At 52.1% G+C, this 22,434-nt stretch overlaps 5 protein-coding genes across 6 annotated transcripts in view; 3 read left to right on the forward strand and 2 right to left on the reverse strand.

Annotated features, from left to right (window-relative positions):
* Positions 1-778: 778 nt before the first annotated feature.
* SLC66A1 (solute carrier family 66 member 1) lies at positions 779-3,893 on the reverse strand. The gene is made up of 8 exons (XM_042883028.1): positions 3,858-3,893; positions 3,565-3,772; positions 2,964-3,093; positions 2,791-2,878; positions 2,161-2,315; positions 1,991-2,083; positions 1,475-1,660; positions 779-1,262 (listed from the first exon to the last, which is right to left on the reverse strand). Exons 2-8 carry the CDS (start codon positions 3,732-3,734, stop codon positions 1,173-1,175), a joined length of 912 nt encoding a protein of 303 aa, XP_042738962.1. The 5' UTR covers positions 3,735-3,772; positions 3,858-3,893; the 3' UTR covers positions 779-1,172.
* Positions 3,894-4,270: 377 nt separating this feature from the next.
* Positions 4,271-8,120, forward strand: AKR7A2 (aldo-keto reductase family 7 member A2). Its single transcript, XM_042883386.1, has 7 exons — positions 4,271-4,484; positions 5,200-5,387; positions 5,883-5,987; positions 6,660-6,756; positions 6,934-7,033; positions 7,416-7,545; positions 7,633-8,120. Exons 1-7 carry the CDS (start codon positions 4,286-4,288, stop codon positions 7,792-7,794), a joined length of 981 nt encoding a protein of 326 aa, XP_042739320.1. The 5' UTR covers positions 4,271-4,285; the 3' UTR covers positions 7,795-8,120.
* Positions 8,121-8,329: 209 nt separating this feature from the next.
* MRTO4 (MRT4 homolog, ribosome maturation factor) lies at positions 8,330-10,268 on the reverse strand. The gene is made up of 8 exons (XM_042883387.1): positions 10,209-10,268; positions 10,073-10,131; positions 9,908-10,011; positions 9,742-9,823; positions 9,522-9,589; positions 9,133-9,284; positions 8,788-8,864; positions 8,330-8,647 (listed from the first exon to the last, which is right to left on the reverse strand). Exons 1-8 carry the CDS (start codon positions 10,234-10,236, stop codon positions 8,492-8,494), a joined length of 726 nt encoding a protein of 241 aa, XP_042739321.1. The 5' UTR covers positions 10,237-10,268; the 3' UTR covers positions 8,330-8,491.
* Positions 10,269-10,414: 146 nt separating this feature from the next.
* On the forward strand, positions 10,415-20,445 carry EMC1 (ER membrane protein complex subunit 1). 2 transcript variants are annotated; one of them, XM_042883301.1, is made up of 24 exons: positions 10,415-10,507; positions 10,579-10,703; positions 11,103-11,168; positions 11,284-11,377; positions 11,717-11,845; positions 11,992-12,118; positions 12,254-12,403; positions 12,758-12,925; positions 13,355-13,426; positions 13,824-13,880; positions 14,126-14,248; positions 14,472-14,568; positions 15,055-15,171; positions 15,525-15,533; positions 16,101-16,300; positions 16,535-16,684; positions 16,863-17,024; positions 17,241-17,360; positions 17,607-17,744; positions 18,072-18,245; positions 18,400-18,610; positions 18,839-18,923; positions 19,371-19,500; positions 19,679-20,445. In XM_042883301.1, exons 1-24 carry the CDS (start codon positions 10,425-10,427, stop codon positions 19,856-19,858), a joined length of 2,967 nt encoding a protein of 988 aa, XP_042739235.1. In that variant the 5' UTR covers positions 10,415-10,424; the 3' UTR covers positions 19,859-20,445. The 2 variants fall into 2 exon arrangements, with proteins under 2 accessions (XP_042739235.1, XP_042739236.1); XM_042883302.1 differs by lacking the exon at positions 15,525-15,533.
* Positions 20,446-20,784: 339 nt separating this feature from the next.
* Positions 20,785-22,434, forward strand: part of UBR4 (ubiquitin protein ligase E3 component n-recognin 4) — a 68,335-nt gene continuing 66,685 nt past the window's right edge. Inside the window, 2 exon segments of the mRNA XM_042883413.1 lie at positions 20,785-20,823; positions 20,825-21,036. Coding sequence (XP_042739347.1) covers positions 20,785-20,823; positions 20,825-21,036 — 251 coding nt within the window.

Raw genomic sequence — 22,434 nt, forward strand, 5'->3', positions numbered from 1 at the left:
GTGCTTCCACCTGCTGCCAGATGCAGAGAGCTGGGTGCCCCACGACTTGTGCTTTGGTTACGCTGGGTGAATGACTTTTGTTTTTATATCTCCTTAGGTCGAGGTTCTTCCAGCTTCAAGAAAACCTTTGCTAACCCGTGCTTGGCCAGGAGAGCAGCTGGAGGGAGGCAAGAGGAAAGCGAGCCCTGCTGGGGAAACTGCCATGGAACAGAGGAGAAAAACTCACCACTCTGTTTCAGGAAGGTCGAGGAGTCTGGAAACAAAGGGGTGAGCTCCAACCACGGGCTGCTGTGGTTTTAATTAACTGCTGTTGCAGTGGTGTCAAGCAGTCCCACGTAGCATCCAGGCTCTGTGCCTTCCTTGGGAGGGCAGGGAAAGGCGAGTGGCGTGGTGGTAGGAAAGCTGGAGAGTGAAAAAAGGGGAAGAAAAAGACGAGCGAATGGAAAGCGTAGGAAAGTTCCCATGTGTGGGACAAACTGTGCTGGTTTCCTTTCAGCCTTGCTGTAACAGGGCTGTGTTGGCAATGTCAAGAGGGCTGCATTCAGTGCTGGTTGCTTCCCAGCACTTGACCTCCTTGCTCCTGGAGTCTGAGAGTGCTGAACCTCCTCCCTGCACGCTCCTGTCTCACACCAGGACAACAGACCAGCTTCTCCCAAATCCCATATGAACAAAACAGGGGTAAGACAAGATGAAGAGTCCAAGCGTTTCATGGAAATGGGGACTAATGAGAACAATTAAGAGGCAAGGAACTGACACATGAACCAACAGAACACAAAGGCACGTGGGGCAATGTTTTATGGAAGCCTGAGCCATACCAATAACGTGAAACGCTTTGGCTGCCCTGCACCTTCCTTTCCTTGTTCCAAGGGGTTCCAGTCGCTGCCCCGTCTTCCAAAAGTCCAAAGGCAGCAACACAAGAACCACACAGTGATGGTCGGCCACCCCACGCCCTCTGCAGGGCTCAGCACAGGGAAAGGCGACCTCCTGAGGTATCTGATTGCTTTCTCGTTGATCCACCGCTGGTGGTGGTGCTCGAGGTCTCACAGCAGCAGTGCGTGCCACCAGGCCAGGCAGAACGTCTCAGCAGCACCAATCCATCTCTGCCCTGCATCCCCCTCTCCCCAGCACCACACAGAGAAGAGGACAGGACCAGGAGCGCTGCGGTCACCCTGTCAGCTGTCACCGTGCTCAGCAAGCAGTGCTTCTCGCTCCTCACCAGCGCTGGGCCGTCCTGTGCGATAGGCGAGGAACTGGAACGAGATCTGAGGAGGCCTTAAGGATCTTTGCAAGGTGAGGATCGGCACAACAAGCCTGAAGAGGCCGTTTGCAACGTGAGAACAATGAGCTGAATACAGCTATAAGCAAAGCATTCAGCTCTTGCATCACTGCATTAGTTACAAGCATGGGATGCAGGAAGTCACAGCCCCAAAAACCATCCCCACCCTGAAGGAAAACATGGAGGAGAAAAGGATACGATGACATCCAGGGAGAGGACACCCAGGCTGCCGATGAGCCAGGGCAGGTGATGCAGGATGTAGTCACCTTCGCTCTGCCCTGGCTCCGGGTTCTTCAGCAGCACACTGGTGCCGTACAGCAAGTTCCCCAGCATCACCAGGGCAAAGAGCAGGAAGGAGACACCGGCCGTGGATTTCCTCCGGTACTGGAAGGAGAGGCTGTGTTACATGGAAATAAGCTCTGAAATCTACTTATCCATTTGGTGTTAATCATCCTGCCATGGGAAAAGAGAAAATGGGAACTGACGCAGTGCTGAGTGCCTTTTGGTTCCCTTTTTGCTGGCAGATGTTGAAAAAAAAGAAAGCTCCACGCTGACAATATTGTTATGTCAGAGGGGAAGGAAAATGAATCGGGCTTCAGAGCATGCTGTGACACAGTGAGAAATAAGGGAGCTGCAGCCAGCAAGCAAAGAGGAAGGAAGAAACTCACTGCCCTGTTCAGACCAAGACTGTGTGTGCCTACTGCCCTCACTTACGTTGGTGTAGATCTGGGGGAGCCGGGAGCAGAGGTACAGCACGGAGGAGACGGAGCCGATGGTGAAGCCGATGATCTCAGTCTTGCTGATGGGCTGTGGACAAGGTCAGCCCTGAGCAAGGCCTCACAGCCACCCACACTGGGACTCCCCCAGCCACCCCCATGTCCCACCTCAGGGCCAGGCCCCTCCGGGCCCAAGGAGAGCAGAGATCTCCCTCTGAAGGCCGCAGGATCGAGGGCTGGGCCTGCGTCGCGGCTCAGCACCGTGAGGGTCGTGGCTGTTCCCAGCAGGGAGAAGAGGCAGGCGGCGTTGATGGAAGCTGTGGCTGTGGGGAGACAAGTGGGGGATACTTGAGGTGGGCTGTTCCTTCTGCAGGGCTGGGTCTGGTGCTGGGAGCGAGTCTGAGCCCTCTTATCTCCATCTGCGGCGTTGGGATCCAGCAGTGGGGCATGTGGGTTTTTATCTCAGTGATAAGAGCCATTTGTAACTTAGCGGGGAGGAAACCACTCCTATCTCAGCAGTTTCTGTGGTTTAGGGTTAAAATCACTCGAAGCTTTTTGCTAACTATTCTGCCACGCTGCCCCAACCCTGCAGCCCACCCAGCTAAGGGACAGGGGTAAGAGGGGCTCTGTTTTTGTCACAGAATGGCTTAGGTTGGAGGGAATCACAAATATCACCCAGTTCCAACCCCCAACCTGGCCTTGAACACCAAGGGATGGGGCACCCCACACCTTGGGGACGTTCCCAAGGTCCCCTCGCCCCACTTATGTCCCCACAGATGGGCATTAGCCACAGCTCACCTCCTGCACCCCAGTTCTTGGCTTTATAATAACCGTACAGGGAAAGCATCACCAGGTCTGCCAGCACGTAGTACACAGCGGTGTACACCTGCAGAACAAGGATGGGAGCTCTGAGCACACCCAGACCCCAGCCTTGGGGACAGGGGAGCGATGCAGGGCAGAGCTGAGGGTACCTGCAGGGGCAGCTGGTTTGCCAGGAAGGAGCCGATGAGGTTCAGGAGGTCTCCACCGAGCCAGCCCAGCAGGAAGTAGATGGAGAGCGCCCGGTCCATGATGCCTGTCTTGCAGGCTTGGTAGAACTGCCTGCAGGAAGGACACAAAGCATCAGCTCCAACCTGTTCCATACCCCCTGAGGACCTCGTGGGGTTTTTCTCTTGCTCCCAGCACTCAAACGTGAGGCCTGACTGAGAGTGGGGGCAAAGAGCTGGAGCACAGATTGTAACGAGAGCTCTAGAATGGCTTGGGTTGGAAGAGTTAGGTTAGAAGGGACCTTAGGGACCATAGAACCACAGGATGGTTGGGTTGGGAGGGTCCTTAAAGATAATGTAGAACCATGGGATGGTTGGGTTGGGAGGGTCCTTCAAGATAATGTAGAACCACAGGATGGTTGGGTTGGGAGGGTCCTTCAAGATCACACACCCACAGGTTGGCTTTGGCTGGAAGCCACCTCCATTTCCTCCACACTCAGCACACCCAGATCACCAGAACTGTCTCCCACGACCCCTTCCTCGTCCCCCACGTCCCTCCAACCCAACCCCAAAGCTGGGCACTCACGGCAGCGCGGCAGCAGCGAAGCAGCCGATGGAGATCAGCCCCAGCAGCGCGCTGCCCACATCGCGCCCGTCCCGTGCGCACTCGCCCAGCAGCCGCAGCACCCAGCGGGCGCCGTCGGGGCAGTCGGAGCCATTGCCGGGTGGAGGCGATGCCCAGAGCCCCTCCGCCATGGGGAAACGGAAAATACGGGCAGAAAAGGAGGTAACGCCTGGAAGAACATTTATGCGCGACGGTCACCCGACCGAGCTGAGGTTGGTTGTAACGAAGCCCGAACCGCACCATCACCCCCTTACCTCGCTCGCCGCTTTTGGTTTGTTTTTGTTTGTTTGTTTGTTTTTAAGGGGAAAAAGTTACTTTTTGAGAAATCTGCTGCTTTCCAGAAGTTGGGATGTTGTTGTTTTTTGTCGTTGTTTTTTGTTGTTGTCTTTCTTTTTCTTTCTGGAAGTTCCGCTCTCCCCAGAAGCGCGCTGATTCCTTACAAACCGCCGGCTTTCGGGGCCAAACAGCGGCGTTCCGCCAAACTTCGGCTGTTTTTCCCAAATCCACCCGTTTTCGCAATGAGATCCTAAGATCCGGCGGGGCCGCACTGCGCATGCGCGCTCTCACACTGCCCCTCCCACTCGCGAAGCGGGCGGGGCCTGACCCTCCCCACGCGCATGCGCAGTGTGGGCACGGCGAGCTCCTCCCTCTCTCCCCGCGCATGCGCAGTGGCGGCGGCAAGATGGCGGCGGGCGGATCGCGGCCGGGGATCGTGCTGGGCGCGTTGGAGATGGGGCGGCGCGCGGGCCCTGAGGCGAGCTCCGCCATGTTGCGCGCCTTCCTGCGGCGCGGACACCGCCTGCTCGATACCGCCTATATGTACGCGGGCGGGGAGTCCGAGCGCGTCCTCGGCACGCTGCTGGCCGGCGAGGAGCAGTCCGGTACGGGGCGGGTTGTGAGGAGAAAAGCGCGGTCTGTGGCGTTATGTGGGGGGAGGTGTCTCCCCCCGGCCCCGAGGAGAAGGGAGTCCCTGATTGCTGAGGTAAAAGGGACTGGTTTTGAACCGTTGGTCCCTGATTCCAGAGGAGAAGGGCTTTCTTTGCTGGACTGAGGTGTTTCTGAGGTAAAGAGGCCGTGGTTTGTATGGTAGAGCCCTGATTCTTGAGGAGAAGGGCTCCGTTTCCATGGTGGTCCCCATTTCCAAGGCAGTCTTCCTGAGGAATAGGGCCTCTGCTCAGCATTTCTGAGAAAAACAGACCTTGGTTTGCATTGCAGAACTCCTGGTCTGTGAGGAGAAGGGTCCTCCCACTGTGCTGGTGTATTTCTGAGGAAAAGGGGCTTTGAATTTTAGGGCAAATCCCAGGGCCTCAAGGAGAAGGGTCTCCTCTGTTATCCTGAGGTATTTCTAAGGAAAATAGAGCCTGGTTTGTATGCAGACCCCCAATCCCTGAGGAGAAGAACCTCCCTCTGCAGGCTGACGTATTTCTGAGGAAAAGGGCCTTTGATTTTGGGGGCAGACCCTCACCCCAAGGAAGAGGGTCCCACTGACATTGTGTTTCCAGGAAGAACGTGCTTTGAAAGCACCCTGAGCACACTGTACCCCATTCCCATCTGGGTTTGGGAACATCACTGCTCATTCCTCCTTTCCCTTTGCAGTGGAAGTGGCCACCAAGGCCAACCCCTGGGAAGGGAAGACACTGAAGCCAGAGAGTGTGCGGTCACAGCTGAACACATCCCTGGAGAGGCTGCAGAGGACGAGCGTTGAACTCTTCTACCTCCATGCTCCCGACCACGGGACCCCAGTGGAGGAAACGCTGCGTGCCTGCAATGAGCTGCACAAGGAGGTAAAGCAGAGCTGGGGCTGCTGCTTGTTTCCTTCCTGACACTTTTTCAGTGCTTGCTGTGCTCCTGTGCAGTGCAGGGTGTGCGTGGTGCTCAGGGGAAGGAGGCCAGGTGACCAGGGGAGTGCCAGGAGCTGCAGCACTGCTGCATGTTCACGTGGTGCCCTTTGCCTTCAGGAGCATTGGAAAATGTTGGAACTGATGAACTTTGCTTTCTGCTGTGTTAACTGAGCCAGTTAATGTTATTCTCATAATGGGCAGGGAAGAATTCATCAACTCCATTAGTCTGAGAATTGAAACTGGAAGGTGTGAATTCAAAACATGAAATGAGGGTTATGTTTTTGTCAGGTGTTACATTGCAGTGGGACCAACAGAGAGCTCTGGGCTGACTTTCAGTGGTGTCCCCTTCACCATACACATTTTGCATTTCATAGGTTTTCATTTCATAGGTAAACTGTTTTAAAAGCTGGATCTGAATGCTTTTTTGTTCCTCTGCAGGGAAAGTTTAAAGAACTCGGCCTGTCGAACTACGCAGCGTGGGAGGTGGCAGAAATCTGCACCATCTGCAAGTACAACAACTGGCTGATGCCAACTGTGTACCAGGTGAGGTCTGTGGGAACCCTGTGCTCTGTGTTACAAGCACAGGGGAGCTGCTGCAGTTAGCCCAGGGAGTCCTTTTGGGACATGGATTTAGAGAGCTGGGTGAGATCACTTCCCAGAAAGAGCTGAGTGTGTGCTTAGTGCTTGAGTCAGTGACTCTCGTGATAGGGAACTGAAGTCATTGTTGCATTGTTTGCAGTCCTTTAGAAAGTCTGTTCCTAGGGAATTAATCATGTTGTCTGACCTGAATCCACCCTTCTGGGTAAGAGAACTCAGAGAAGGGTGGGGAAGAAGCTGTCCTGGCTTCTTTAAAGCACCATTGATCAAACACCCCACCACTGTTAAAGGGAATCACATTTCTGAGGAGGAATTTTGCTGCTGCAGTTGTTTGTCTTGGTGAAACGCAGAATTATTTTGCCAGGCTGTGCATGTGCTGCAAGGGCAGATCCCAGGATGTTGGGTTTTGTTTGTGAGCAGCCATTAAAATGAGAGGAAAAGCAGGATGAAGCATAGAAATGCATAACTCTACCTGTAAACTGCACTGCTGGCAGGCAGGTTGGGGTCACTGCTAGATGTCACCCTGGTACCACCTGATAAGCAAATCCAGGTCGTGTTTTAGCAGCCAGGATTTGTGCTGGGAGGTCTGAGGCCACCCCGTGCTCTGTCTTTGTGCAGGGCATGTACAACGCAACCACCCGGCAGGTGGAGCTGGAGCTGTTGCCTTGTCTGAGACACTACGGGCTGCGGTTCTACGCCTACAATCCGTTGGCTGGTAGGGGGAGCTGTGACGGGAGGGATGTGGCTGTGGGTAACCGAAAGTGGCCACGGGGTTTGTTAAGGTGTCACCTGGATTGGAGATGCCTGGCTGGGCGCGGAGGCTCGCAGACGAGGCGGTGCCTTGGAGGGCAGCGTAAGAGCTGGTGCTAAACATGCTGCTGGCACTTTGCAGGAGGGCTGCTGACTGGGAAGTACAAGTATGAGGACAAAGACACACGTCAGCCCACTGGAAGATTTTTTGGGAATGACTGGGCTCAAGTCTACAGGGACAGGTGTGTCCTGAGCTGATGAACAGGGAGCTGGGGCTGCATTTAAACAAAACCACCCAAATCCTAACAATCAGCTGGGAGGGAGCAGAACAGACTCAAGCTCACCCTGTGATTCTGCAGGCTCGTGTCCTTTCTCGGTGATGCTGCCACCCAGGGTTGGGGACACAGAGCACCTCGCTTCCTCCTTTCAGAGGCGGTTGGGCTGTGCCTCGTGACTGAGCTTTGCAGAGCAGTTTTTAGGGTCAGCTTCCCCCTGCCTGGATTGCAGAAGCCTGGGGGCTACAAACAGCTGTACAAAGCTTTTTCAGAGGCCTTTTACGCTTGCTTGGAATTTATGATTCTCGAGGGCAGTGATGTTGATTTATTTATTTTTTCCTTCTTGCAGGTACTGGAAGAAGCACAACTTTGAAGGAATTGAACTAGTAGAAAAAGCTCTGAAAGATGCTTATGGTTCCAATGCACCAAGCCTGACCTCGGCCGCACTGCGTTGGTTGTACCACCACTCCAAGCTGCAGGTCAGAGTTGAACAGCATTCAGAATTTTGGCTGGGGAGGCAAGCTGGGCTTATTTTGGGATGAACGATTCCCCTTCTGGCTTCACAGGGCGCTCTTGGAGACATGGTGATCATTGGGATGTCCAACATGGAGCAGCTGGAGCAGAATCTGAACTACAGTGAGGAGGGCCCACTGCTTCCAGCTGTAGTGGAGGCGTTTGACAAAGCCTGGAAGCTGACTGCACACGACTGCCCCAACTACTTCCGCTAGACTGGGGAGGGAAGAGCAGGCAGCCGAGCAGTAGGGAGCATAAATGTGAGGCTCTCATCCACACTGCCCTCGGGGTGGCAGGCTGTGATTTGTCCCTTTAATGGAGCTTTGTAGGACCGGCCGTTCTGTGCCCACACTGCCCCTGCCAGCACTGCAGGCGTGGGGCCTCGTGCTTTCTCCCCTCGGGGACCTTTCCCCAGCACATGCTGTGATTAAAAATGCACTTAATCAAGGGAAGTGGAGCACATAACTGAAGGGTTTAGTTCTGCTTTCGGTTAATAATGAATCTTGAGCGTGGATGAGAATAAATCATTTTTTCTAATGCAGTCATTGTCTCTTAATAGCAGAGCTTTAGTCTGCTTTCCAGCTCAGAAAAAAAACTGAGCCAAAATGCCTGCAGAGCTAAAACTGACCCTAGTGAAGCAGAACTGTGGCACAGGGCAGAGCTGGCTCCCCACGAGCTGTGGAGGCCAACTTGGGCCTGAAACGTATCTCCCATTCCTCAGATCCCACTGTACTCAATAACAGGCAGCACTGGCAATTTCTGAGAGTTTTATATATGTTTTTATATAAAAGGTAGTTAGATCATCTTTAAGAATGTCGAGTTAATCGCATGTCCTGCTGCAGACAGGGAAGGAAAACATCCTCATCTTTCAGCTCTAAAATAGAGCTGTCTAGTGTCCGAGCACAAGGACTGCTACGAGTCCTCACTGATGTCAACATCCTCCTCTTCTTCCTCCTCTTCCTCCTCTTCCTCCTCATCTCCTGCGAGTTTCTGGAAGTCTCCGGTCTCAGAATTCCACAGGAATTTGATGGTCACTTTGAACTCTGCCATCTCGTAGCCGAAGAGTTTCTAGGAAAGGACACACACTCGTCATCCCCGCGGCCAGGCCAATGGTACAGATATTAGGTAAGCTGATAGTGAGAACCACACAGAACAGTGCATTTCCCTGGGGCAGTGACTGTGCCTGCAGGGCTGTGTTGCATTCTCACCAGGACCCGTGCTTGCTCGGGGGTCAGAATGTCCCCTTCTTTGCAGACTTCATAATCTGAAAGCAGTGTCACCACTCCTGCAAGAACAAAAGCTCTTGAAACAGCCTAAGAAAACCCACATCTGGCTTCTCAGTGGAACAGTGCGTCGCTGTTTGCACTGCAGAAGCAGAGCACGAGGCTTCCCTCCTTCCTGTGACAGCAGTCAGGGAAGGCTGACACAACAGGAAGAAAACAAGGCTTTGAGCGCCAGCTTTTCTCCAAAACTCAGTCCCAATATATAATGTTCTCCTTAAAAGACTTTGCCCAGACTCAGTGCAACAGAAGGGAAGCGGCTCCCTCACGTACCTTTCTTTAAAGCTGTTGGCAATCCCAGCTGTCGCAGCTGAGGCTCCATGGAATGGGGGAACTGCTCCAAGGGCCCCGTGTCCAGGCTGACGGTGTACGTCGCCTTGTTCCCTGCCCTCGCAAAGTCCACCTCCTTGAAGCTGGAGAACCACCTGAGGCAGATTGGCAGACAGAGCTGCAGAAATGGCGGCCCAGGGACATTTTTTGACAGAGCAGAACAAGACGGCGCTGAGCTGTGGGCTTTGTGCTGCGTTCTGCTGATGGAAACACCCAGAGGACCTGGGTGCAGCTCACGGCGGTGTCGATCAGAGCAGCAGTGAGGGAAGAAGCTGCCTGCATGCACTGCAGGCTCAGCTGCACAGGGGCTTCACACACACACACATACTTACTCATCCACCTCCTCCTTGGTGCGATTGGTGAAGAGCAGACCAACCTCCCCCCTCAGGTGCTTGCTGACCTGTGAGACAGGAGCACAGAGGTGCCGAGGCAGCATTGAGACTCAGAGTTTAGGCTGGAAAAGACCTTCACGACCACTGCAACCCACCACATCCTGCAGTGCCACACCTACAGCTGTGCCTGTTCTGTTTCCAACTGAGACCCCCCCCCCACCTTATGCAGGTTCTCCCGATACTCGCTGCTCGGCTCCCGGCCCAGCGCCACCATCATCACTTTGTTCTTCCCGAAGAAGATCCTACAACGCAACGGAGAAGATGATGAAGACCAGAAGGCTGCGAGGCCCGTAGTGTCTCAACCCCCACCCCAGCCCTGCGCTCACCGGCTGTGCTTCCAGGCGTTCCGCACGTCCTTCAGCTTGTTGTTCCTCATGTTGGCCACGGAGAAGATGAAGATGTGTTTGTAGGTGTCCACGCATCGCCGCAGCTGCACGACAGCGGTTAGCGGGGCCGGGGGGATCGGGGGAGAGCGGGGCAGCACGACTCACCTCAGCGATCAGGGCCTGCTTGGCTTCCAAACCCTTCCTGGGCGTCCGCGTCAGGGACACTGCGGGGAGCGGAGCGGGAGGATGTGGTTAAAGGGAAAGGGGAAGGGCGGCACCGCGGTCCGGGCCGCGCGCTTACCCTTGCGGTCCCGCTTGGACTTCGGCATGGCACCGCCGTGCTTCGAGGCCCCCCGGGAGCCGCGGGGGCTGCCGGGATGTTGCGGGCTGCCCCGCGCGATGCCTGAGCGCAGCCGCGTGCCGCTCTCCGTCGAATTCCGCTCAGGCGGCGCGCGGGACAGCCCCGTGAGGCGCGTGGCCCCCGGAGCTCAGCGCGGGGCACGACGGGAGCGCTGTCATGGCGGCGGGGCTGTGGGTGCTGCTGCTGCTGCCGCCGCTGGCGGCCGCCGTGTACGAGGACCAAGTAGGGAAGTTCGACTGGTGAGTGCCGAGCCGACACCGCGGGCTTTTCCCTGCGGCTCGCGCCCGTCTCACGCTGCCCGTCCCCGCAGGAGGCAGCAGTACGTGGGGAAGCTGAAGTTCGCCTCTCTGGAGGCCGCACAGGGCTCCAAGAAGCTGCTTGTGGGCACCGAGAAGAACGTGGTGGCAGCGCTCAACTCCCGCAGCGGCGAAATCCGTGAGTGTGGCGGGGGGGGGCCGGGCACGGGGTGCTCGGGGTGGGCCTGCGGTGCTGCTGAGGGCGGCTGCTCCTGCAGCTGTATTCTGCCATTGAGTTATTTGGAGTGGAAAAGAGCTCCTGGATCCTCGGACCTAGCCGACCGTCCCGCTGCCTGTGTCCCTCAGTGCCACATCTCCACACTGAACTGCAGGGATGGTGACCCCACGCCACCCCGTGCAGCTGTGCCAGCACATTGCTGCTATTTCAGAGCAGAGATTGTCCCTGAAGCCCAACCTGCACCTCCCACAACGGGCAGTGAGGACACGGCTGTTTGGGAAGTCCTGAGGCTGTGGGTTTGAGAGCAGTAACCAACAGCTTTGTTGTGCCCACCTCCTTCTCCCTTTCTGTGTCTCTCAGTGTGGCGCCATGCAGATAAAGCCACCCCTGAAGGAGCGATCGACACGATGCTGATCCACGGGCAGGGTGAGGAAATCACAGTGGCAGCACACAGGAGCCGTCCTGCTGCCAGAGCTCCCTGCTCTGCTGCCCCGTGCCAGGCACAGCTTCTGGGTTCACCTCCCCTTTGCTCTCTGTGCAGATGCCATCACCGTATCCAGCGCTGGGCGCATCCTGCGTTCCTGGGAGACCAACATTGGAGGGCTGAACTGGGAGACGTCGCTGGACACGGGCAGGTAGTGTTGGTTGGGGCTCTCTCCCACCTTTGTCCCTTGTCTTTGGGATAAGTTAGCATTAAGTTAGCAAGCTTAATGTACCTGGACTGCAGGACAACAGCTGGGAGATTAGACTCTGAAAATCTGGATGTTGTGAGAGCAGCTGGTTGGAGGTTGCATCCAGGGCTCTGTTAACTCCCAGTGATGAAAACGTGGCCTTTGGGCATCTTGCACGCACAGATAATAAAGTGGCTCAGAAGTTGTAGGTAGTATGGCTATTAAATGTCCAGAAAAAGGAAAAATTCACCCTGTTTGATAACCTGCAGACTCTCTAATTTATCACGCCTGACTTATGCTTAGTTTCCAGGCCGCGAGTCTGGTGGGGCTGCAGGATGCAGTGAAGTACGTGGCAGTGCTGAAGAAAGCAGCCATCTCCCTGCACTACCTGTCCAATGGACACCAGAAGTGGGTAGAACACCTGCCAGAAAGGTGAGAATGTATTTGAAGCAGAAATTTCAGATTCAGAGCCTGACATCTTGGGAGGAAAAGATGCTGCGGTTCCCTCATGTTCTTGAAAACCTTTGGAAGCGACAACACGAGAAAACGACGTTTTGTGACCTTTGTTTCTCTCACAGTGAGAATACTCAGTACCAGATGTTATATTCCCGTGGGGCTGGAGTGATCCACGTGCTTGGAGTTGTCCCCCAGAGCCATTTGAAGGTTTTAACGCTCAGAGTGGAGGATGGAGAAGTCATAGAACAGGTAGCGCTCAATTATGGATCCCAAACAGCAAATTTGATACGAACAAACACAGTGCGTGGAGTTGTGTCAGTGAATTCATTCTTTAAAGACAGTTTTGCTGTTGACATCTTCGTGTCTTGATGTCTCTCCTGGCAGACCAACGTAGCAGCACCGTGGCTGACGAGCTTAAATGGAGCCTGCGGTGTGGTGGGGGAGGCAGTGCTGGTGTGTGCAGACACAGCCACTCATTCGCTCTATGTTTGCTCCTTGGAGACTGAGCAGGAGATGAAGCAGATCCCACTGCAGGTAAGCAGTGCTGAGGGTCTTCATATGCACTTACCCAGCTGATTTGGTGCCTGCCTGCACCTTGGAGCACAGCGGTTCTCCTACAGGTAACCTGCACAGTGACTGAGGATGTGTGTGATCCATAAGTAAGAGGGAGAAAACTGTACGTTGTGTCTGTCTTAAATCAGTTTGTCTGGATTGGTGTTGCCAGAGCCATGCTTCAACAGCAGTCCAGGTCTTACTGCTTTTGCTTTTTGTTTCTCATGGTGGACGTAACTTCCTCACAAAGCATCTGTTGCTGCTGATGAAAGGAAGCGATTCGTTTCACGGGGGAAGAAGTTTTCATGAATGCATGTGCTTGTCTTCCTTCCACAGTCACTTGACCTGGAGTTTGCTGATGGCTTCCAGCCCAGGATCTTGGCTACTCAGCCCAGTGTGATCAACGCTTCCAGGACTCAGTTCTTCCTGCAGCTGTCTCCGGGCCACTTCTCTCTGCTGCAGTGCAAACAGGGGCTGCTCAGCCACCTGCGAGACTTCCAGCAGGTAACCAGGAAAAAGGCATTGCACTGAGAGGCCAACAGAGCTTACCATTCCTTACAACAGCCAAACACCCCTCTGCGTTCCGACCAAGCTGCTGAATTTCTCTTTTCACTTGTGCTCTCTGCTGCAGCATTTGGAAAGCATTTGGTTTTATTTATATCATCTGCTGACACGTTTCCAAGCATTTGTTTAGTTGTGCTTTGTTGCTGACAGCTATCCTGGGTTTGGGGTGAGTGGTTGCTGTGTTTATATTTGAGGAATGTTTTCAGCTTCAGAGAGATTTTCTTGTCACGCAACACAAAACTTGGCCATGAAATCTCATCTCCTGTTAGCTGCAGTCTGGATTAATTTGCTGCACAGGTAGTTTTTGTCAAGTTTTTGTTTTTTCATGGTGTTGTATGACTTATTGCTGCTCTTCTTCTTTTTTTTCAGGCATCTCTGGTGAGCTTTGCAACAACTGGGGAGAAGACCGTTGCTGCTGTACTGACCTGTAGGAACGAACTGGTGGGTACAGCTGGTCAGAACTGTGTGTTGAGCACAGCTCTGTGATCTGAACGTGCCTTGGGAGTGGGTTCCACACTTGTATTCCTTTTCAGGCCTGGATGATGAGTAACTTTGGAAAGAGTGAGATTTAATGCAGTGGTAATGCATGCAGATGTTGGTTACACCCAGATAAGGCTCACCTTGTCTGAACTGTTGATGTGCAATGTAGAAGCCCACCTTACTGATCTGCAGCGGATTTCAGTTCTTATGGGCACTGAGCTGAGCACAGCCTCATTTTTAGCAGCACTGTCTGCTGTTTGCAGAGCCAACCTGAGACTTGTCAAGCACACAAAGCACTTTATTTATCGTTCTCTCATGTTGTGTGGAGCCACGTTACCTCCTGTCTTCCTTGTTTCAGAAACCTGGAAGTTCTGATGGCCTTCATGGAAGTGCTCTGGAGGATTCCCAGAAACAAGTATGAGGGGGGTCGTTCCCATATGCAGTAGAAGTTCTTGACAGTCCCTTTCCTTCCTTTGCTTGTGGGAACATAGAGCATAGAAGATGTTAAACCTGGGTTTTGGAGGCTGATGTTTCACGCCAGCTCCAGATAAATAATCTAAAAGCATTTTGAAGCCATAGTTCTTGCTCACGTGAGATTCTGCTGCAGAATTTGGTGTGACAGGTGAGTTTATCTCAGTATTTTTCTGCACGATGTTACAGGAATCCTTAACCTGTTCCAATCAAACCTACAACATCAATCTTTACCTGGTTGAAACTGGACAAAGGTTGCTGGATACCACGATTACCTTTAACCTGGAGCAGAACGGTGCCAAGCCAGAGCAGGTGAGTGGGAAAAGATTGCTTCAATCCTGTGATCTGTGGGGCCTGCAATGCCCTTCATACCCTGACATGGCATTATTGGTAGGGCTGTTGAGATCAGGTGAAAAGATTACTGCATGCAGCTGTGCTGTTTGCTCTTCTTTCACCTGAGAGTTCGCTTTTATCCAGGCAGATGATGTGATCACAGACCTGGCTGCTTGGTTTACTCTTTTTCTTTTTCCCTCAGCTCTATATCCAGGTTTTCCTGAAGAAGGATGACTCGGTGGGCTACCGAGCCTTGGTGCAAACAGAAGACCACATGCTGCTGTTCCTCCAGCAGCCAGGTGATTGGCACAAACAGCAAACCTGGCCCGGGTTTTACCAGCAACCTTCTTGTTCTGGAGGAGAAGAAAACTCCAGTGCTGTAGAACCCAGGCCCCATGTTTTAGGATTGCTTTCTTTGCAAACTGATGTGCTGTGGAAGATACTGCAGTCTTGCATCATCTTTCACCCTCAAAAGATGTCTCAGTTAGGACAGCTGTTCTGCTGTGCTCTTTGTACAGGGAGAGCCTGTCAATTTTATGGTGTTTTATTGTTACTTTAGGGTGTTGGGTTTTTTTTTTTTTTTTGGGAGGGTGAGGGCACAGATTTCAAACATGTTACCATAGGGTGAGTCTGAGCCATGTTGTAGATCTTGGTGTTTCTGCAGATAACACATATTTGCAGGAAGGGCTGGAGGTCCATCTCAGGGATGGGAATGTCCCAGGGCTTATGTCCTTTACGCTTCATTTTGATTTGTCCAATATCCTGTACTTGGTTTTTTTAACCAGGAAAGGTTGTGTGGAGCAGAGAGGAGTCGCTGGCAGAAGTGGTGAGCTTGGAGATGGTGGATCTGCCTCTGACGGGTGCACAGGCTGAGTTGGAGGGGGAATTTGGGAAGAAAGCAGGTGAGCCATAGACTAATGGAATCACCCTTCAGCGTATGAGCCTGTTTGTTTTTCTCTCTGAAGAAATATATCATTTTCTTTCTCCTCTGAACTCAGATTAAGATTCTAATTTCCCCTCCTGGCAATTAAAGCGAGCAGAAATAAACCCATTTCTGCCTTGACTTTTAAGTCTGATGCCAAAGGCAGAGGACACAAACGTATTGCAGTCAGAACCGATCACCATCTGTGGGTGATCTCCACCACTCCCCCTAAACATTTCCCTTTGATCCCCTTAGAGAGCCCTTTCTGGAAGACCCATTTGCAATAGCTTTTGTTTTTGCTTTGTTTTGTTCTTCTCGCTGTCCTGGATGCAGCTATTCAAGGTAACCTCAGACTGCATGCAGTGTTTTCTAATTGCTTCTAACTAACATTTCTCAGTGGAACTTGATTTTCTTTCTGTTTGCATTCCTAATAGTGAAATACGCTTCATGCCTGGTGTTTTGCTTCTTTCAAGTAGCTGAATATCAACTCTTATTGGACAGAATGGTGGTTTTTGATGTGTTTGGTTTTTTTTTGTCTTAACAATCATTTCTATTGATCTGAGTGATGGATGTAGAGGGAGATGCAGACCTCTCAGGTTGGTTAGCTTCGGGAGGGCACGAGCAAGAAGGGATATTAAAGAAGAGGTTATGTTCTCTAGATGAGGGTTTGCTGTCAGTTGATAAGAGCATATCTGGGGCTGAGATGTAAGGGGGAAAAGGTTGGTAAAAGCCAGAGGGTCTGTGACAGAAATGGGTATAAATCTGCTGCTCTGGAGGGAAAGGCAGAGGAAAGCACGTGGCGTAAATTCATGCATGGCAGCGTTTCTTCTCCTGGCTGAGGCTGAAATCTCAGATATGGAGGGGGATGTGGGTGATTTCCCTTTGTTACCACCACTGGTCTGTTTGCAGATGGATTGCTGGGGATGTTTCTGAAGCGGCTGTCCTCCCAGCTCATCCTGCTGCAAGCCTGGACTGCTCACCTTTGGAAGATGTTCTACGATGCCAGGAAACCCCGGAGCCAGATTAAAAATGAGATTAACATTGACAATCTAGCCAGGGATGAGTTCAACCTCCAGAAAATGATGGTGATGGTCACTGCTTCAGGAAAGGTGAGGAAGCCAGAGGAGTACTCTGTTTCTAGACTGTAGTGAAGAGCCTCAGTGCTGAATTTCCCCCCTTTTTTTCACCTGGGTTTTGAGAATAATGTCTCAAAGATGTGCAGAGTACTTTGTGGTAGCTTTGAGGAGGAACTGAAACTCTTATTTCGTACCCCAAAAGAAGGTGCAGTGCTTGAATGTGAGAGAAGTGTTCTTAACTTTTGGTTTTGCTCTATCTCTGCTCAGCTTTTTGGCATTGAAAGCAGTTCTGGCACCATCCTATGGAAGCAGTACCTCAGGAACGTGAGACCGGGTGCCTCCCTCAAGCTGATGGTCCAAAGAACAACAGCCCACTTCCCCCACCCTCCACAGTGCACCTTGCTTGTTAAGGATAAGGTGGGTCCCCCTCCTCTGCCCCTCAAAGCATGGTGTCTCATTAGAGAAATGACTTCAGTGCTCTGATGGAGCAGCTGAATTCTATTCTTTTGAATAATGAACAGTGGCAGATAACTGGGAGAAAACCAGCTCTTTTGTCTGTCTTAGATAAAGTTCTGCATCTTGTTTTGGTTCTTAGGAAACCAAAATGAGCTTTCTGTACGTCTTTAACCCCATCTTTGGGAAGAGGAGCCAAGTAGCACCCCCTGTTTTGAAGCGTCCAGTTCTTCAGACTTTGCTTCTGCCTATTATGGATCAAGACTACGCCAAAGTACTGCTTCTGATCGATGATGAGTACAAGGTAAATTGCTTTGCCTGGAGACAGTTTTCAGTGATTCCATTTCCTTTGGGAGCAGAACAACAAAAAAAATTGCCATGAAGTCCCATTTTACACAAAACTAGGGGGTTATTCTGGTAAGGCAGACTTCATCCTGCTTAACTGATTCAAAGTAATCTGCTGTGTTTTTTGTTTGCCTGTTCATTTTTAACCTCTTCCCATTGTTCTTTGCTTTCCCAGGTTACAGCTTTCCCAGCAACTAAGAATGTTCTTCGCCAGTTGGAAGAAATGGCCCATTCCATCTTCTTTTATCTAGTGGATGCCGAGCAGGGAAAGCTCTCTGGGTTCAGGCTGAAAAAGGTATGGAAAGAATATAACAATCTAAACAATGTCACCTTCTTAAATGTTGTTTGGGTAACAGTAGATCACTTGGTTTATTGTTTTTTGCTTGGAATAAAAGCAATTCAGCTGACTTGAGAATTCTTTCAAGCTTTAAAACGTGTCTCAGAAGCATTAAAAAGGAAGCTCCTCATGTCTTACTGGTTGAAGTGGTGTCTGGTGAGGACAGATAAACTTTACCACGTGGTGCTTTTTTTTTTCTTGCAGGACTTGACAACAGAGGAGAGCTGGCAGGTGGCCATACCCACCGAAGTACAGAGGATAGTGACAGTGAAAGGGAAGAGATCCAGTGAGCACGTGCACTCCCAGGGCCGTGTGATGGGAGACCGCAGTGTTCTCTACAAGGTGCCGTGGGAGCTTTCTGCTGATGCAAGATTTCGGCATTTGGGACACTGCTTTGAGCCTTTGCCACTTTGTTATTTCTTTCTATTTATATGCATCAGTATCTCCCATTTTCCCAAACAATGCTAATTGTGTTGCAGGTTTCTTCTGCAGTTTTTTTTTTCTTGCTGCAGTTAACTCAGGCATCAAATGATGGGGAAACTGCTTGATTTCTCCCTCTTTGCTCTAATAGGACAATTGATGAGATGCCTAGTTCAAGGTGAAAGGCAGATAAATGCAGTGCCTGGGAGGTGAGGATCTTACCTGATTCTTCTTTTCTTGCTGTTACAGTCCTTGAATCCAAACCTGCTCGCAGTGGTGACAGAGAGCACCGACACGCACCACGAGCGCACTTTTGTCGGGATATTTCTGATTGATGGAGTCACAGGCAGGATCATCCACTCATCAGTACAGAAGAAAGCCAAGGGACCTGTCCACATCGTCCACTCAGAGAACTGGGTGGTGGTAAGGGGCGTTATTCTGTTCTTACTCTTGATTTTTAGGAGCTAGGGGGCAATTGCCAAACTTAACTGGAGAAGACTTTTGATCATCATCGGTGGTTTCCTGCTACATCTCTGCTGTTGTGCCCTGCGTTCCTAAAATCCTACTCTCATTTCAGTACCAGTACTGGAACACAAAGGCACGTCGGAATGAGTTCACTGTGCTGGAGCTGTATGAGGGCACAGAGCAATACAACGCCACGGCCTTCAGCTCCCTGGACCGCCCCCTCTTACCTCAGGTCCTCCAGCAGTCGTACATCTTCCCCTCTGCCATCAGTGCTATGGAGGCCACCATCACTGAGCGAGGCATCACCAGCCGTCATTTGCTGAGTAAGTGCTTGCTGCTCTGGTCTGAACATGGCGGTTATTCTTGCATCAGTCAGGCACTGTGCTCAAAACCAGGCCAGTGTGCTTCTCTGGCCAAGATCTTGCTTGCCTGTGGGCTGCCCTGGATTCCTGGCAAGTGCTAGAATGTGCACTAGGAGAGTGTTTGTATTACCTATTAGAAAATGCTGTCAGAACGGACAGTTTTTAAGATTCATTTCTTCTAACGTGCAGTCGGACTTCCCTCCGGTGCCATCCTCTCCCTTCCCAAGGCTCTGCTGGATCCTCGCCGACCAGAAATCCCCACAGAGCAGAGCAGGTAAGGAAGGCACAGCAGCTGTTATTCCTGTTTGAAGATGGATAGATTTTGTGTATAATAAGAGAACGTGATGTAGTGTTCAGATGTGGGGCAATTCTTGCAGGAATTTAAGTGAAGCTGCTTTGTTCCCTGTATGTGACAATGGAATATATGTCATACAGCAGATCTTATCATCAGCAAAAACCCTAAGAGACAAAAGTTTGAGGAACTGGCTGTTAGAGTGACACATAAAACATTAGAACCCTAAAAGGAGGCTGCTGCAGTGCAGTCTGACCCATCTGGCATATTTGATTGCTTTCTTGCAGCAAAAATAAATCTGCACTAGAGCAGAGCTGTTCATTTTGCTGTTTTAGGGCAGTAGGCTGTGCTGATCAGATGAGGAACTGCAGATGATGTCCTTTGCATGCTGTTTGGCTGGGTTATGATATCTCTTTAAATGCCTTTCAGAGAAGAGAACCTGATTCCCTATTCCCCAGATGTGCAGATCCACGCTGAGAGGTTTATCAACTACAATCAGACCGTATCCCAAATAAGAGGGATTTACACAGCCCCCTCTGGTCTGGAGTCTACTTGTTTGGTGAGCACAAGGCAGCAGCTTCTGTGTGGAATTGTGCAGTTTGTGGAGAGAGCAGCAGGCAGTCTGTAACTTCTGATCATGTGGCTGCTCAGCACTCCATAATTCCTTCTTTCAATCACAACTGCAGATATAGGATGATTATTTTATGAAATACCAGCTCATGATGATGTCTCTTTAGGTTGTGGCTTACGGCCTGGACATCTACCAGACCCGTGTGTACCCCTCAAAGCAGTTTGATGTCTTGAAAGATGACTATGACTACGTGCTGATCAGCAGCGTCCTCTTCGGGCTGGTGTTTGCCACAATGATCACAAAGAGATTGGCCCAAGTGAAACTGCTGAACCGTGCCTGGCGGTAGGGCTGCAGTCACAGAACAGTGGGGCTGGGAATGGCGCCTGAGGATTGTTCTGGCTGAGGATCTGCGACCCAGCAGGGCTGTGGGGTTGTTAGAAATTCCAGCTGGAGTGACTGCAATAGCTGCAAAACATCTTGCATTTTTACTGGAAAATACTTGAGAAGAGCTCGTGCTGCCTGTAAAGAAATGGAAGAGAAACGGTGGAGAGACACCGTAATGTAATGACTTTAAAATCTCCCACACCACCCAGCAATCTCAGTTAAAGCCCTAAAATCTGCAACCTTCTTATTTTCCTGATTTTAATGAAGGTAATACCGAGAATGTGTCTTTGAGGGCCCGCTGTGCCCGGACCTTGGGTGTGTGTGAGATGTGAGGATGAAATGAAATGAAATGAAATGAAATGAAATGAAATGAAATGAAATGAAATGAGCACACAGCTCATTTCATTCACAAGGCTAAAAGTTTCCCACCTGCCCATGGGAAACTGCCTCTTAATTAAATTGTTGGGGTGTGGGAGCACTTGGAATGTAAAATCTCACCACGTTCTTTATTTATTACGATTAAAACATTACTTTCTTCCGGTTTTTAAATGTTTCTGCGTTGCAACTGTAACACAGTGTACAACTGTGGGCCTGTTAAACACGAAAAGCACCACTGGGACGTGGTTTCTGGCAGCACAGATCCACTTCTCAGCAGGGTTCGGACCGCAGCCTCTGCGGGGCTTCTCATCTCCGTCTGAGATTTCAAACCCCCCTCAGCGCCCCCTGGGGCTGTGATTGGCGACGCCTCCTTCCCGCCTTCAGTTGTGCGCATGCGCCGCTAACCGCGCGCAGTACCGCGCATGCGCCATCCCTAATCCTGCTGACTCACGTACTGCACAGGCGCATAGGCTCGCCGTTCCTCCTCCAATCAGGGTGCTGGACGCGCGCATGCGCTTTTCCTCACTTCCTGTCTCGCTGCTCGCAGTGGGGGGGGCGCTTCCGGCCCGTTCCCTCCCCCCCAACCCCCCCCTCCCCTCGGCCGCCGCCGCCCCCCCCGGCGCTGCACAGCGGCAAGATGGCGGCGGGCGGCGGCGCGGCGGAGCCGGGCTGGGAGGTGGCGGTGCGGCCGCTGCTCTCTGCCTCCTACTCGGCCTTCGAGATGAAAGAGCTCCCTCAGCTTCTCGCCTCCGTTATCGAGAGGTGAGGACGGCAGCCGCGGGGTGGGCACCGGGCCTTGCTTCCCTTCAGGCTGTGTGCGGCCCTGAGGTGTTTTGGCTCGGCTGCGTGGGGCCGCGCCTCGGTGCTGTGTGCGGGGTTGGGTCCCTCGGTGTAAGAAAGGCGTTGGGGCTCCAAAGTGTGGAGCTGAGAGGCGTGTGTGCTACGGGGAGCTGAGGGAAGGGGGTGGGTCGGGCTGGGGAAGGGGAGGCTCTGAGAACTCATCGCTTTACGGCTCCTAGAAGGAGGCTGTGCTGAGGTGGGATCGGCCTCTGCGCTTCTCCGGTGATAGGATGGGAGGGAACGGCCTCGGGTTGCTGCACCAGAAGAGCAGTGATGTGCTGGCACGGGGGTCACCGGCCATGGAAGTGTTAGGTATGGAGATGTGGCGCTCAGGGATGTTGCCAGTGGTTACACGGGGTGGGTTGGGGTCGGTCGTGGTGACCTTGGAGGACTTTTTCCAACCTGAGCGATTCCTTGAAATGCTGCTGGGAGAGGTGTGCTTCCTCCCCTGGCGTTGAGGAAACCCTGTAGAACTGTGGAGTCCTGCAGGGCGGAAGATTTTGTCATGCCTAGTGCAGAGGAAAAAATAGCTCATTACTGTGCAGAACCGTGCTCTGCTGTTCTAAGAAACAGCCTGTCTATAGATTTTTCATTGAAAGATGCACTCTTTGTCACTTTTTTTTAGAAGATCAGTAGTGAGGGGGTTGGCATCCCAGGCATCCATACAAACTGGAAGGAGCGGTCCTTGAGAGCAGCCCTGTGGAGAAGGACCTGGGGGTCTTGATAGATGAAACACTTAACAAGAGCCAGCAAATGGGATCCTGGGCTCCATCAGAAGAGGGGTGGACAGCAGGGACAGGGAGGTGATTCTCCCCCTCTACTCTGCTCCTGTGAGGCCCCATCTGGAATACTGCGTCTGAGTGTGGAGCCCCCAGTACAAATAAGACAGAGAGCGGTTGGAGAGGGTCCAGAGAAGGGCCATGAAGATGATCAGGGGACTGGAGAACCTCCCCTATGAAGACAGGGTGAGAGAGCTGAGCTTGTTCAGCCTGGAGAAAAGAAGGCTGCGGGGTGACCTCATTGCAGCCTTCAGTACCTGAAGGGAGCCTACAAACAGGAGGGCAATCAACTCTTTGAAAGGGTTGATAACAGCAGGACAAGGGGAAATGGTTTGAAGTTGGGGGAGGGGAGATTTAGGTTGGATGTCAGGGAGAAGTTCTTTGCTATGAGAGTGGTGAGGTGCTGGAACAGCTGCCCAGAGAGGCTGTGGATGCCCTGTCCATCCCTGGAGGTGTTCAAGGCCAGGCAGGATGGGGCCCTGGGCAGCCTGGGCTGGTATTAAATGTGGAGGTTGGTGGCCCTGCATGTGGCAGGGGTTTG

This window comes from Lagopus leucura, unplaced genomic scaffold (genome assembly GCF_019238085.1).
Source record: "Lagopus leucura isolate 7727_CA_CO unplaced genomic scaffold, USGS_WTPT01 Super-Scaffold_100037, whole genome shotgun sequence".
In the NCBI taxonomy this organism is placed as follows: Eukaryota; Metazoa; Chordata; class Aves; order Galliformes; family Phasianidae; genus Lagopus; species Lagopus leucura.